This window comes from Pan paniscus, chromosome 2 (assembly GCF_029289425.2).
Source record: "Pan paniscus chromosome 2, NHGRI_mPanPan1-v2.0_pri, whole genome shotgun sequence".
Taxonomy (NCBI): Eukaryota; Metazoa; Chordata; class Mammalia; order Primates; family Hominidae; genus Pan; species Pan paniscus.
In genome coordinates this window covers 30,850,225-30,866,815 of record NC_085926.1, presented here as the reverse complement: position 1 = coordinate 30,866,815, position 16,591 = coordinate 30,850,225, and the positions used below count along the sequence as shown (strand labels likewise).

The window sequence follows — 16,591 nt, the reverse complement described above, 5'->3', positions numbered from 1 at the left end:
CCGAAAAACATACCCAAGCAATGTATTTCCTTCATATGCATTTTCATCATGGTATATTCTGTCATGACACTCACTCAGTTTTATTTCAGTACCTAATTTGTACGATGCAGTCATAGAGGATAAAGAAAACTTATGAAAAATTGGATTTCCTAATATTAGTCAGTGGCCTTATTTTTCAAGTTGATGGCACAAAAAAAGAGAATTTTAGAAAGTAATTGCGGAACATAAGTTTGATGACAGTTTTGCCCAAAATTGTTCAATACAATATGTCAGCTTAGCATTTAATTGTTCTTTTAGTGTTTCATGCATGTTAGTTCAATCTTTCTGGTGAGAGAGGCTGCATGGTTTAATGTAAAGAGAAGAGATGTTACAATTGATCATAATTTGAATATCAGCTCTGCTATTTACTATATCAGCTATGTGACCTCCATAGAGTTAACTAACCTCTCTGATCCTAATTTCCATATCTGTAGAACTGGGTATACTTGCCTTCTAGGGTGCTATGAATATTTGTCCAAAAACGTGTAATACAAGTGCCTAGTACAGTGTCTTTCTGGTCCATTGGGATTCAAAAAATAGTAGGTATTTGTTAGATTTTTCAGAATCAGACTCTGAATCAAGAATTAGAGTGTGGGTAGTTACTTTGTAAGGTGATTTCAGGGAGACAGCCAATAGAGGATGCATAATAAAGTAAGGTATTTCTCACTGTGGGTAACTAAAGCTTAATCCTGCTGGGTAACTCTGGGTGTTAATGAAGAAGACAGACATTAGTGTTACTGCATGTGAAGAACAAGAAAGTTGGTTATTAATACATCAGTTTCTATCACTTATTGGTTGAAGGATGCTGAGCTATGGGTATTTATTTTTAGAGCTTCACACTTGGCATGTAAGTGGGCAGAGTAGGTTCTGACCAAAATAGGCTGCAGGCAAAAATATGAGATGCTAACATTTGGAAATTAGAGAGCCTGTGCATGGAAGAGACACCTGAAGAAACACTCTACTCCATTTCTGTTATTTTTTCAATTGATGAACTTTTGTTCTCTTGGCTCCCCATGCAGAGGCATGCTGAAACCACCTCATACTTGTTCATTACAAGTGTTAAATATTCAGAAATGTTGTGAGCCAGTTTTAAAATTGGCCCTGAAATTAGCCATGATCGGGGTCTTTACACCATAGAAATAGGCGAATGCTACCAATCAGAGCCTTTTCTTCAGAAACCAATTTATCAGTACACATTACTGTCCCTATCCCATCTCTTTCCATAAATGGAAAATAGGGGTTACAATCATAGGTTTGAGAATCATATAGACCTATTTGAATTTGATACCTTCTAGCCGTGTAGCCTTGGGCAAGTTACTTAACTTCTCTCAGATTTAATATCCTCATTTATAAAACGGGGATGTTAATATGTAACTTGCATGGCTGTTGTGAAGATTAAATACAGTAACATATTATATGTATAGAACATTATAGAATATGGAATGTATTATGGGAATTAGACCTTACACACAATTGTAACAGGAACTGAAGAAGAAAACATTCATAAGGGAGAATTGGAAATCAGAGAAAAGTCACGAATCAGCTTCCTGAGGAACTGGCAAGAATGGCCAAGTTGGAGCTTGTAGGAAAATCTGGTAATCCAGGCATGTCCAATTGCCAAAGTGTGATAGTGAAATGGGCTGGAGAAGCTTTTTCTTGTGTGTGAATGATAACTCTGGGATCAATTACAAAGCATCTAGATGAGAAGAGAGTGAGGATAAACTGCAATATGCTGGCATGTCTGTATCTACCCCATCACGGCATTTGACCTCAGAGAGGCTGGGCCACTGCTTCACTTCTGCCAGAGTGTGGAGCCAAGGGCCACAGAGAATACTGGATTAGGAAACCACCCCAGAGGGCAAATCAGATCCTATTTAATATGTGAAGTATGTGCCCAGTGGGATTTCAGAACTGCTATAAGACAGTGATTACCCTCTGCCTCCTATTCTTTCGTGAGAGTGTCTGCAGAAATTATCCTGGCCTGCATCACTATTGTATGTTGTGTGCGACATCTGATAACTTGTGTTTTTAGTTTAGGGGTCTCTGGACCAAGAACATAACTGAACAGTCTTGTCTGCCTATAGACAAGACACAGACCACGATATTCTGGACTTCAAGCCTAATTCTATAATGAGATAAGATTTTGGAAGGTCCTCATATGGGAATGAGGATATTTTGTGGATGAGAGGAATATGAATTTTGATCAGAGACTGGACTACGATAGATTGCAAAATTGGTTTCAGAATCCTTTCTTCCTAGTATGCTTACCACTTTGCAATGTGACACTGCCTTCTGTCATCAAGAGGTGAGCTTTTTTTTTTTTTTCCTCTATATCCTTGAGTCTGGCTGCTTTTGTTACTTGCTTTGACCACTAGACAGCAGAAGTGATATTTATGACAAATCATCTGAGATCTCAAGAGGTGCTGTAGCTTTTGCCTTCACTGTCTTCAAAGCTGGTATTACTTCGTGAGGAAGACAAGTCTTATCTCTTTGATAATAAAAGCCTACATAGAAAGGCCCAGCCATCTCAATCTTCCTGGCTGAGCTGAGCTCTGAGACAATGCACAGGTTGGATGCAGTTGTGTGAGTGAGCCCAGGCAAGACCAGCAGAATTACCCCGAAGCAATTATGTACATTGGTGCTGCTTTAAGCTACTAAATTTTGGATTCCTTTTTTGGTACAACTATAGACAGCTGATATACCCTTCGAGTAGGTTTTTTTCTGCTTTACTTAACTAGAGTGAGTTTAGTTGTTTGTATTTTCAAAGAGTTGTTTTGTATAAATGTGCTGCTGTTTACAAAGGACCTACAAAAACATGGCATAGAGTAAGCACTAAATAAATGCTAGCTATGATTATATGAAATAGGTTCTAGATGTTTACGAGTGGTGGAATGTAGATAACACTTAGTGGATCTGGTGAATCTTTAGAAGGGGTTACACAGGCTTCAAGCAATCTCTGTGTCATCAAACCTTGGTTCTCTCAAATTCAACATGAGGACATTTGCTAACTGATCTGTAAGTGCTTGTAAAGCTCTAAGATCCCAAAATCTTACATATAAACGGCCAAAAACATCCTTGGCCCATATCCTAGATGGTTCCAAACCCATATCTCAGTGAGTTTCAGCTGAGGAATAACCCAGGCCAGTGTCACTGTGATCTGTTAGGCAGTGTTCTGCGAGTACTTCAGTTCTCAACATTACAGTAGCAGTGAGATGTGTGGGCATTCCTCAGGGCACCTGCATTTGCCACTCCAGCAGTACAATCTATAATGTAGTTTGTGTTACTGTGGTGACTCCCAGGAAGCTACAATTTTTAGGACATTTGCTCCAATTTTATATAGAGGTGAAGCTGAATCTGTGTGGCATAAAGGGATGAGTTTCAGCCTCACCCTCTTCACTACTTCACTAAGCAATTCAGCTCTGGCCCCAGATTTGCAAAGCCTACTCAGCAATGCATTTTTCTTGCAGGTAACAGTGTCCTCCCTCCCTAGAAGGCAGTTTGGACCATCTGTTTTAATTTAAATGTACCCCTTGGAAAGGTTTTACTGCCATTCCAATGAGCTTCTCAATATGTACTTTCCAATCACATTTAGTAACTCTAAAGGAATTTGGTAAGTACAGTTTTCTGTATCTGAAGGTGGCCACATGTGAATGTTACAACATGTGCATTGAGAAGCAAGAGAGCTGAGAGTAAATGCCTCCTGTTCACCTAGAAAATGATTCACCAAAGCCCTAAGCAGGAGGCAGAACCCTGGGCAAAGATAATCCCCATATCAGAGTTAATCAACAGATGATGCAAATGAGGCACCCATTTATAGCATTTATTTAAATTTTCATTTAAATTGCTGGTTAAATGGAATTCATTTAAAATCCTGTGGTCAACACTTGAGCAAATTGGTTTTAAAACTATATATTAATTGTAACACATTGCAATTTAATACATACTTCTAAGATAATCGCTTATTGCTTTAGGAGTACAAAAATGCATCCAAATAGTTTAGTGTGGTTGATAAGACACAGAAAGCAATATCTTCTTGCTTGCCTTTTTTGGAAAAAGGAGAATATGGTAATTATTAACATGGCATCTGGAATCAGGCTGCCTGGCTTTGAATTCTGGCTCCACCACTTACTAGCTATATGACTGGGGCAATTCTCTTTCTCTAACTTCAGTTTTCTTATCTATAAAATAGAGTTAATAAAGATATCTTCATCATAAGGCTGTTATGAGGATTAAATTAAATAACCTCATATATATATATTATATCCCAATACCTGGTCCATTGTAAGTATCCATTAAATGTTAACCATTATTATAAGTGCAGTTATATTTTTGTTTCATTTATGCCACACTACAACTAGAAAAGCTACTAGAGAAGATGGAATTACTCAGGTGGCTTGTGTCAGTGGCTTGCATTATATTTCTTTTTGGCAGCACTGCCCTGGACTCTTTTTGCTATGACTGCACTATCCACACTGACCTCAAGCATCCAGAATTATACATGGGAAGAAAGTTAGAAAAAAACCAGCATATTTATTGTCTGACAGTAACTGGTTGACCTCCAAGTTTTGGAAAACAGTGTAAATAGATGAGAGACTCTGAAGGTCAAGAGAGTATACTTAGTAAGGTGTGTCTAGTTGGTTTTAATTTTCATCAGTTGGAAATGGCTATAGAATCCAAGCTACTCAGAGTATTCATATGGCTCTCTAGTTTCACAGAGTGCAGAATGACTCTTGCTCACCAAAAGGGGGAGTTTATTGAGAGTATCTTAGAAAGCTCACAGAATTAGAGAAAGATAAATAATTAGTTCTTAAATAAGACAGGAACCAAGGTGACTTGAGATCTGGAAAACTTAGAACTTGGAGATACCCACAAAAGGGCATTTAACTGACAGTATCACCAAGACCATGTCCTAGGGAAAGGGTGGTTCTAGTTGGGATGCTAGTTAGAACAAAAATGGCCTCAAGTAAACAAGCAAACTAAAAACAGGCCTTCTCTTTACTCAGCCCTGAATCTCAGAAAACACAGAAGTTACCATTAAAGCAATGAGTGAAACCTGGTGTTTTATAAATGTATATAGACAAGAAAAGGATGAAGAATAAGAAAGGACAAACAGCCAAGATGTCAGAGGAGGAAAATGCCAACAGAAACTGACTATGGGGGTGACAGTGGTTAATGAAGAGAAGAAGGAAGATACAGCTCCTGAGGAAAATACTGCTCTGTGGTGCAGTAGCTACCACTAAGCCACATTAAAGGATATGATCGAGTAAAGTGCTCCAAACTGGGACTGAAGGACAGGGATAAAATTTACTAAATGGCTATGTTAAGTCAAATTTTTTTCGTGGAGCCCAATTGCATAAGTTTTTTCAAGCTGAATTTGTACCCATTATAGAAGTTCAAAAGATTTAGAAATGGTTTGGTGGGTGGAGGTGGTTTGGAGAGCTGCCTTATTAATATGATAATCTAAGATATACAATTGCAGCACATCATGCCCCTTATCAAGTAATATTTATTCAAGCAATAGGAGTAAGTGTCTCTGAAAAATCTACTCTCTTGAAAAGATTAGGTTATCTAATTCCTGGCCTTGTGCCCAGTGAAAGAAAAACATTACTGAAATTAAAATAAGCAGGGTTTATGATGCACTGTGTATTTATTGGCTATTGGTAGGACACTGCCAGCTATTTTTCTGGCTGTTTCTGAGACTCCCTTCTGAGGAGCACATTCTCTCAGAAGCTGGATGGTGTTTATGGACCTGGCTCTTTGGTTCGTGGGGGTGCCTTGGTGTTTCAGTAGAATCAGAATTATCTGACTGGTATCTGAGATTCTAACACAACATAGTCTCATAATGTAAAACTCTGGGTGACGGGAACATGTTCCCTCCCAGAAATATTACATGTTCATCTGTGCTTTGCAAGAAAGGTGCTGATGCACAAAGTGATTTTCTCCCATCTTATTCTGTCACTTTTTATCTAATGATCATTTTTAGAACATAGACTTACTGGAGGAGAGAAAAGCTGTCTATCCATTGACAGTTGTAGAACTCTTTACAAAGATATGGGATACCTGGCTCAAATTCAGTAATGGTATTGTAGGAGAGAGTATAAAATAAAATGTAAACCTACCATCCTGTCTACTATTTAGTTCATTTCCTCCTTCTCCCTGGCCTGGATTATTGCCATCATTTCTCTCTTCCTTCAATTCTTGGTTTCACACCTAAACTTTACACCAGTCCCGCTTCATCTTTCTAAGGCAGTCTTCTTATCCCATCAACAGCTTTCAGTGGCCTCCTATTGCCCACTCAGTAAGTAACAACTGAACTCCTCAGTTTCTACTGAACTCCCTGCAAGGTTGGTCTCCTTGCCTCCTTCTCAAAAGCTCCTTCCCTCATTTACAGACCCTGCCCCTTGGACAAACAGAAGTACTTGAGTTTCTTGGACACACACACACACACACACACACACACACTTTTCTGCCTTAGTCCATGTTGCTTTTTCTGTCATGAATGTCCATGGCATGAATCCTGTTTCTATGTCATCATGACCAATTCCTATTAATTTGTCAAAATGTCGATCTTCCTATGCCCCAGCCACACATTTGTCTAACTTGCTTTTCCCCAGCATTCCCCAGATCAGTATAGAGGGTTCACTAGTCACCATCTATCTCATTGCTCGGGTCTCAAACCTAAGAATTACTTTAAATTCTTTTGCTTTCTTGACCCCTACATCCAATCTATCCGCAAGTTCTTTAAGCTTTATCACCTAAATATCTCCCAAGTTGCAGCACTTTGCTCCATCTCCTCTGCCACCATCCAGACCAAAGTTCCCATTATCTACTGCCTGGACTTCTACAGTTGCGACCTAAGCAGTCTCCCTATTTCCACATCTGTCTTTTGACAGTTCATTCTCTACACGGCATCCAGAGGAATCTTCCATAAATGTAAGCCAGTTCACGTTACTCCTCTGTTTAAAACCCTTAAGTGGCTTCTTGTTGATTTTAGAGTAAAATACGACCTTACCTGATCTGCTCCCAGTCCCTATTTCCAAATCTAATTTCACCCTTCCTTTCCCTTGCCCTCACACTTGGGCCACACTTATCTCTTTCCACTTCTTAAAGAAGCCAGCTTATTGATTGCTTGCATTTTCTGTTCCTTCTTCCTGGATCATTCTCTTTCCATATCTTTCGTGTCTGGCTCCTTTTCTTTTACAACTCAATTCAGATATCTTCTGTTCAGGAACATTTTTTCCTAATTATATCTACAATAGCTCCTTGTCCTTATTCTATGAAGTCATTCAGGTATTTCCTTTAGAACATTTATTATTGCCTGCATTATTTTAATAATTTATCTGTTTGTCTCAACTGCATGTATTATCCACCCCAACTAAATGTAAATTTTTCTTGTTCATTGCTCAACCTCGAATGCCTTACACAGAGTTCTATACATAATAGGCACTAAATATAAGTATTTGCTGATTGGATGAATGGAGGTCTGTCTCAAATGCCACCTCATCCAGAAGGACTTCCTGCTTCTCACATTCAGAAGCAATACCCTTCTCTGAAATTTCAGTATGTTTTATCTGACTTCACCTATCAAACTTTATGCCTTTTGGATAGGATTTCAAGTATTAATAAACATATCTAATTTCCCTTATTGGATTTTGGGGTCACCATCTGTGTGTCTATTTGGTCTTGAAGTTTTCTATAGTGCCTGCCCTAATGTCTTGAACATAGTAGCAATTCAATATTTTATGACTATCTCATGAAAGCATGAGTAAGAGAAGTATCTGCTCACTGTGGATTTCAGCTAAGGAGAATTTGACCCCAAGATGAGACTAAAGAAATGATTAAAATTATCTTGTCTTGCTCTTTTCAAAAAAATAAAATAAAATAGATACCCATATCTCTTGCTGACAAAGTTGTAAACATAGTTTTCTGTTTACTCCTTTGAATTCATGTTTGTGGATTGGATGTGGAAATGGTTCAATCCCTAAGCCTTCTTTTTGATTCTATCAAATCACAGGGCTAGATCCAGGGACTAAGTTGCCACATTTTTCGCCATTACCCAAAGCTTCAGAGCTTCTGTTCTCACGGCTTTGTATTATTGTTATTTCTTAATATTTCCCATAGTCCTCTTCTTTGTAGGTTGTTCACAGTTACCCGCTCTCATTGGCATGTCATTTTTAAGACAACTAAAATGGCTTTAAAACCAGTGTGAAATTCAAAAGTGTGGCAAACAATCTATGAGGCTGATGTACCAGGTACATCAGGTAAATTAGGCATCCATTCTTTTGAGCTTGGAAGAAATGCCTGACTTAGAAACCTCCAGAAGAGAAAATATATCTTCAGTTTTTTAAATCTCAATTTTTCTTTGCCCTGGTTTCTTAAATATTCACTTTCTAGACTTTTAACAACTTGAGAACAGAGACTGTGTTTTTTACTTCTGTATCCACAGGTGCCAGGCTGGGTGAGGCTCTTATTAATTTATTAATTAATACTACCCCAGCTCTTAAACTTTGCTTCTCAGACTCTCTTGGACTGGCCTATGGGATTCTCTAAGTCCTGACCCTTCTGCCTCCCTCGGTCCCCAGTGTCTTTGCACTAACTTTCTGAAGAGCTCCTTGGCCTCCCCCAACCAGATGTCTGGATTCACTTTTGATTCATTGTTTCTCATTTCTGTCCTTTGAAAGCAAACATTATTTTTCTATTGCTAACTTGCTCTGAACAATTAAAGAGACTTGGATGGGAAACTTGGCTTTTACTGGCAGACTTTCTGACAAAACCCTAAGACTGCTAATTATGACTTCTACCTGAGCCAACAGTGTAACGTGAGTGCCAAAAGAGTTCATATAGACTGAACCTCATTAATAGTTATCATTTATTGAGTTCTTTACACTGTCCCTGGCACTTTGTTTAGTACCTTGCACACATTACCACATTTGACCCTTTCAATGACTCATAGCTGTTTTCCCCATTTGCCAGAAAAGAAATACGGATCACAGAGGTTAAATAACATGGGTAAGGTCACAGAAGCAGAGTTAGAATTTGGGCCAGGATTTAAAGCTCAGGCTTTGGAATCCACTATGGTGTCAATAAAAGCTTTATTAATGAAATCATGGTGACCAGAGGATGGGAAATATGAGTTCACTATGTTGAGAGTTGGTGAGATCACACCTGGAATTTTGTGAGATGCCTCCTTTTATAAGATAAAAGCAAATTGGTCCAGACTACAGACCACGGACTATCGGAAACCACTGAAAAAACTGAGAGCAGTTTTAACTGACAGTTAAAAGCATTGATAAAAAGTCTTCACATATTTGGATTATAGTCCTGTGGAAGAAAAATTCCATGTACTTAACTCATTTACTATAAAAGCCTATAGACATGACAGAAATGCATATTTGGAGTCACTCTCAGGAAAAGTTTTGTGACCATTGTGAAAGTGACAAGGTGGGAGGTCTGGGCAGCTGTCAATGAAGTTGTTACTTCAGAAGTCATGAGGTTTTAAAAGTATATTATTTATTACTGCATATGTTCAAAGAGAAGGCAGGTCTTCTAATTTCAGAAATCTTCCCTGACACCTCAACTTCTCCTATAACCACAACCCTTAATTTCAAATGTCTACATTGTTTACATTCAGAATATTTTATTGGTGTCTTCCACGTGGCACTACTTGACACTTATTATCTTCTATTGCTGTTATTCAGCACTTTGAGGCCCCCAATTACCCAAGTACAGTAATTCGTCTTGCTGTCATTATTAACTCCCTAATGATGCCTTGCTAATGGTAGATACCCATAAAGCAGAATCTCACTGATCCTTCATAGAACTTCAGTAAATATTTAGTACTCAGTAAAAATTTAACTCAGTTTCACTACTCACTAGTTCTGTGACCTTGGGCAAGGCAATTCAACCCAATTAAATCCTTTCTGTGCCTCAGTTTTCTCATCTGAAAAACTGAGTAACTGGAGTTTGTTACAATTACATTTGTTAAATCTGTAAAACTTTTAGAACAGGGCCTGGCACATAGTAAGTACTTTCTCTCATATATATGTATATATATACACACACATATATGTACATATATATACACACACATATATGTACATATATATACACACACATATGTGTGTGTATATATACACACATATATGTGTGTATATATACACACATATATGTGTGTGTATATATACACACATATATGTGTGTGTATATATACACACATATATGTGTGTGTATATATACACACATATATGTGTGTGTATATATACACACATATATGTGTGTGTATATATACACACATATATGTGTGTGTATATATACACACATATATGTGTGTGTATATATATGTAGTATTGTAATTTTTCAGTTCTTAACTTCTCGGAGATTGATGCATATTTAAGATAAATACATAATTATTAAAGGATTAGAGAGAGGGGCTAGACAACTGAAGATCTGAAGTTTTGGAAGGACTTTAGAGGTCACCCAGAATAACCATTTCCATACCCATTGCATATTAGTGTATTTCAGTATTATTAATATAAATGGGAATACTTCCTGAAATTTTAGATCCTAGGCTCCACATAGAATCCTTTTGGGTAGGAATCCGGATTCTGAATCTTCATTAATTTTCCCAGGAATTTTTTGGAAGCTAGCAGATCACTTTCCTCAGATGGGCTCCAATTTTTATAGATGAGAAAACAGGCACAGAGAGGTTGTATTATTTCAGGATCAGAGAACTTGGGAGTGATCAAGTGGGACTAGAAGTCAGCTCTTCTCATGTCTGGGCCACAGGTTGTGGAGGGAATTATTGGATTGTATGAAAAGGTTAGATAAGATGACTTCCAAAGTAAATATACAGTCAGCCAGTCAGTCCTCAGAGAGCTATTGAAAGCCAGTTGCTGAACTCTGTTTCTGGAATGGTCAGTAAAATGAGACATGGCTCTTTTTTTCTGTAGGTTTATAATCTGGTATAAGAAATGAAACCTCTACACAGGTAAACACAGGGCAAGGTGGAAAGCAACAAGGCAGAAGGTCTAGGGAGCTGCCTACCCAGTGTGGGCTGAACTACTCAGCTACCATCTTGCGTTCTGAACATGGTGGAGGAAGCTCTGCTCTTCTCACAGGGGAACCCCCAACCACTGTGGTCCTCTCCTCCTGCCCCTTCCAGAGGTGATAACTCACCAGCCACTTGGTCTAGAGTTTATTACCCTGGTCATTTGATCAATCTGAGAAGACCTCCCTTTCTATTGTCACAGCTTACCATCACATGCAAGTTTCCTTTATGCATTTATGTACTATTATTACTATTATTTTTGAGACACGGTCTCACTCTTTTGCCCAGGCTGAAGTGCAGTGGTATGATCTTGGCTCACTGCAACCTTCTCCTCCCAGGTTCAACTGATTCTTGTGTCTTAGCCTCCCAAGTAGCTGGGACTACAGGTGCGTGCCACTATGCCTGGCTAATTTTTGTATTTTTTGGTAGAGACAGGGCTTCATCATGTTTGCCAGGCTGGTCTCAAACTCCTGGCCACAAGTGATCTGCCTGCCTCGGCCTCCCAAAGTGCTGAGATTGCAGGTGTGAACCACTGTGCCTGGTGTCATTTATGTATTGAATAAATATTGTTGTTATTTACTACTGTTAGCTAACTTTTACTTAGTTCCCACTATGTACCAGACACTGTTTTAAGGCATTATCTATTAATTCACTTAATTCTATGTCAGAGGAAGAGGCTATCTCTCAAAATCTGAAACAATATTTGAAGCTGAACTGTTTGTTAATCAAGGGAGAACAATATATCTCTCTGAACAAAGCAAAAGTTGATCCTATACAGAATTTTGGAAGCTATGGAGGGGAGGAATTGGTAAAAAATGCAGAAGTTGGAGTCTTTAGGAATTGACTGGCTTTCAAATTTGGAAGTGTGGTTTCTGGAGTGAGACTGTGGTCCGTGGGCTGACTTCTAGAAGTCGAATGACTACCATAAAATAAGGGCACAGAAAAAGTGGCTGCGGTAACAAGAATGGAGAGGAGAGGAAAGGGAGGGTCTTGCAGCCACAGTTTCCTTTAATAATGAAGAGAACAGAAACCCAGGTTTGCCTTGCTGACTGTTCCCGGGGTTCTTTCAGCCTCCACTGTCTCTTCTCTAGCCCATTAACTGTGTTCTATGTCTATTGCATCCCCAGCCAAAGGTTTTCCCTGCTTAATCAGGTCCAGTCTCCTTGCTGTGCTATCAGTTCAGAAAGGCATACAGACAACCTGCGACGGCATCTCAGGGGAGGAAGACATTATCACTGGTTGGTTAAAGGAACCAGGAAGAACTTTCATTTAATAGTCAAAAAATGTTCATCAAACTCCTGCAAACTGCCAGGCACTTTCTGGGTGCTATGGAAATAACAGTGAAACCGACAGACACAAACTCATGCTCTCACAGAGCTTAACCTTTCTTTATTGGAGAGACAGATATTAAAAAATATATATATATATTAATTTACGTGGGTATTATATATCCCATGGTAGTCACCGCTCTGGAATCAAAGCAGAGAAAGTAGTGCAGAGAGGTGATTGCAGCTTCATATGAGGTAGTCAAGGAAGGCCTCCCTGAGAAACTGATGTTTAAGGAAAGAATCAGAATGGTGAAAAAGACCACAGATGATAGAGCTGTGTGAGCTTGGAGGACAGTAACAAGATGAGGTTTGAGGTCCATGAGATAATAGGGAAATGGGCCTTTGAGGTTATTAGAAGGATGTTAGCTTTTAGTTTGATGAGGAGTCATTGAATGCTTTAAGCAGGAGTCATCATGTGATCAGATTTATCTTTTCAAGGGAAGTAGGAGGTACTGTGTCGAGAATAGTCCACAGAAAATGAGGGGAAAGGGCGAAGAAAGGTGGTTAGTTGGGAGGCTACTGCAGTAACCCTAGCATTTGAAGGTGGTTTGAACTAAGGTAGTAAAAGTGAGGGTGATGAAAAGCAGTCATATCCTAGGTATAGTCTTCATGGAAGATTCCTCAAATTGAAAGACTTCATTAAGAGCCACTATAAACTCTAGCAGTTAGAATGAAAATTCTGGATATCCTTCCTCAGGAGACCACAGCTTGACCTATTCTAGAGTCTCCAGAGGGCCTTTTCTGACCTGGACAAATGCTGGGGGAGAAAGAGGCACATTATCACATCTGGCTATAAAAATAAAATGTGTCTATCAAAGAAAAGACATAATCTAGACCCATTTCTGTATAGATTTTTATAGTATTTTCTCCTAGATAATTGTGTGAATTATGGGGATTTTTTTTAATTCATTGGTGTGAAGACAGTGATAATTTAAATTTCACTGCTATTCTGGTTACGAGTGGGTGTTGACATTTTTTATTTTATCGTGTGTGTGTGTGTCACACACACACACACACGGAACGGGGTGAGAGAAAGAGAAAGAGAAACATAATGAGCAGGCTATAGAGCTGCTGTTATTCCCTGGGTAATAAAAGCTTGAAATCCTACTAATGAGGTTAAAAAAAAAAATCTTAACTTTTTCTGCGTGCTTAATAATAGCACTGCCTACTCACATAACCAGAGTTCCTGGAATAATTGCTCTCTTTCTTACTCTATTTTTAGGGCCTAAAAAATTTGGGAGGAGAGGAAAGTACCTTCAGGTGCAGAGCATTTCCATCTAAAAGCTCAATTCTAGGGCTTCAACATTTGGCCCTAAACCATGTTAAATGTTTCCTTTCATGTGAAAGTGAGGGCTGGAACTAACATTCTTCATTGGAGCTCTAAATGGCTTCTCTTTCAGTGAGAGGACAAAAGATTGATCCTTTGCTGCAGATTGCATCTTTCCCCAACTGGGGGATCTTCCTGTAACATTTTTATCTGGTGCCTTCATAGACACCATTTGTGTTTGCCAATAACAGAATTAAAGTGTTTGTGGAGCCATAGAATTTTATCAGAACGTTTAACTTTGAGGAGAAGGTGGAGTCTAAGAAATGATAAATGTTAATATTGTTAGAGCCCTCACTAAGAGTAGAAGTGTTTGAAATACATATATTTAGAAGGGTTTTTTTTTTTTTGTAGACCATTGGAATATTTAAGGTGGATTTAAAATAGAAGATACTGTGTGAGGTACAGTGCTGAAAAGTACTTTAAAAATTGTTTCTGTCAATTTCAACAATTAAATGAACATATACATTATAAGGTGGAGAAACATACTGATTAGAAAAAGAGAATGTGATTGAATCAAAGCTTGTGCTGGAAATTGGTTGAATATCTGGATTGAGTTGCCAGAATTATTTTTGTGGAGGGCTATTTTGGGTAGGCAGTAACCTTTCTTCTCAGATATAGATTTTCATGTTGACTTTTAACATTTAGTCAATGATCGGCATGTACAGTCTTGAACATGTTCCGTCTCATCCTTTTGCCTGTGCTTAAACTGCAAGGTTGAAAAGTTTAAAGGCATTTAATACAGGCTTAACAAAACATTGTGCTGCTTTCTTTCCTCTATCACTCTCTATGTAGAAAATGGCTGAAAAATTAGAGGCTGTCAGGGACAAAGCAGTATCTGTAGAGGAACATTTAAACATAGAATTAAAACATACAATTAAGATTAGTGACAAGTTTATATCGCTGCTGCTTTTTAAGGAATGATTGGTTAAAAGGGAAAATACGGTATCCCTGACAAATTACGAGAGAGAGAGAGAGAGAGAGAGAGAGAGAGAGAGAGAGAGAGTGAGTGAGTGTGTGAGAGTGTGTGTGTGTGTGTGTGTGTGTGTGTAACAGACGTGGGCTTATGTTTACGAAGATCTCTTTGTACATGTGTTTGAAAGGTGACTGCAAGAATGAGTAAAATAGGTTACATTTACATTTCTTGGTCTCCTCCACACTCCCTGATGCTAAACAAGATGCTGCAAGAATGGAAAATACAACTTTTGTGTAAACTTTGTAATCTAGTTCATAGAGAAATTGGCCAACAGCTACACGCACCTAACGGAAGAGGGGACATACATTTGGAGAAACATATTCATGGGTGCTAGTTCAAGAAGAAAGCAGCTAGCTCTTTGCCTTTGAAGATTTCAATATTCACTTTGTTGAAGGTGACCAGGTGATCCCTCTTAGATACTTCGATAATTCAGATACATCCAATACAAGATGGATCTTCATAAAATTCAATTTGTTATTTCAATCTGGAAATGCATTATCTCTTCCTTGAGGAAAATAAATTGTGTAAGGACAGGTGCTATTTTCTTTATCTCTGCCCAAAGCTTCATCCTAGGGCTCAGAAATGCTAAAGGACTTTGTACAAGGAAATGAAGCTAAAAGCTTGCTACCTTAATTATAGGATTTGTCTACTCAATGCACTAGATTCTGAAAGTTAAAACAACTATTGTATGTTATTGTATTATTTATATTTTAAGGGGACACTGACAGCATAGAGGTGGTGTTAATTCTAGATAAAATCTGAAGGGCTTTTTCCTCATCCTTTTCTCCAAATGCCTAACTCCTGTTCCTCCATCTCGAACTCTCCTGTGGTAGTGATGGCTGTCTCTGAGGAAAGGATTAGGGAAATCACTTAATCATTTGTGCATGTGTAGAAATGCCAATGAATATTTACTCTCTCCTAGGGGCAGTTGCTTTGTGAACCAGCTTTCTAATTATGGAAAACTTTTTTTTTCAACTTCAAACACCATCTAGCATGGGAATTGTATGTGAATGGTACCTTTCCCCATCAGACCTGAAATTGCACTGAATTAGGGGGTCATATACTCCATGACTAACTCAGCCCAGTACAGAGTGACATATATAATAAGGTAGATTTACTTAATCCATAAATTGTGAGCTTTCCTTGTAAAATTTTCCTTAACTCTATCATACCATGGTGTGTCATAAGAAATTGTCAGCTCAACACCTCAAATGATGCCTTCATGTATTAAAAGATGTGCCATCTGAAGCTGGGATAGTGATGCATTTTGTCCCCCGTGCTTTGTTATGTGATGTAATTAGATTATCTCTCAAACACAATTTGTTTGCTTGCTTCCAGGAGATATTGATCAACAAGAGATGATTCCAAGTAAGAAGAATGCTGTTCTTGTGGATGGGGTTGTGCTGAATGGTCCTACAACAGATGCAAAAGCTGGAGAAAAATTTGTTGAAGAGGCCTGTAGGCTAATAATGGAAGAGGTGGTTTTGAAAGCTACAGATGTCAATGAGAAGGTAAAAATTAAAACCTGTAAGAAATTGCAGAAATGGGAAAGATAGATGTTCCCCAAATCAGTATGGCTGAATAGAAGGCAAATGGGAAGGCCAAGTTTTTATTTCTTCTATGCCTTTGTCTCAAAAGGATGTCCAGATATAAAAGTGTAGGCTGTCCTTCAGGCAATTCCTGCTCTCCTTGAAGGGTTGCCTCCTTACTCTGCCAGTCATCGTGGGAAGATTGGCTGAGACCCTAGAGCTTAATCACATAAGGACATGAAGCACAGGGATGAAACTTCCTGCACCCTAGATAATAACATAGATAAGTAACCTGCTAATCTGACTTATGCAACTCTCTAATGCTCTTTGCTCCCCATTTTCTAGTGC

The 16,591-nt window shown here is 38.5% G+C and overlaps 1 protein-coding gene across 1 annotated transcript in view; it reads left to right on the top strand.

Moving 5' to 3' along the window:
• Nucleotides 1–16,591, top strand: part of GADL1 (glutamate decarboxylase like 1) — a 168,959-nt gene that overhangs the window by 17,260 nt on the left and 135,108 nt on the right. Inside the window, exon 2 of the mRNA XM_008951617.3 lies at nucleotides 16,053–16,225. Within this exon, the coding sequence (XP_008949865.1) occupies nucleotides 16,053–16,225 (173 nt within the window). The remainder of the gene's footprint in view (nucleotides 1–16,052; nucleotides 16,226–16,591) is intronic.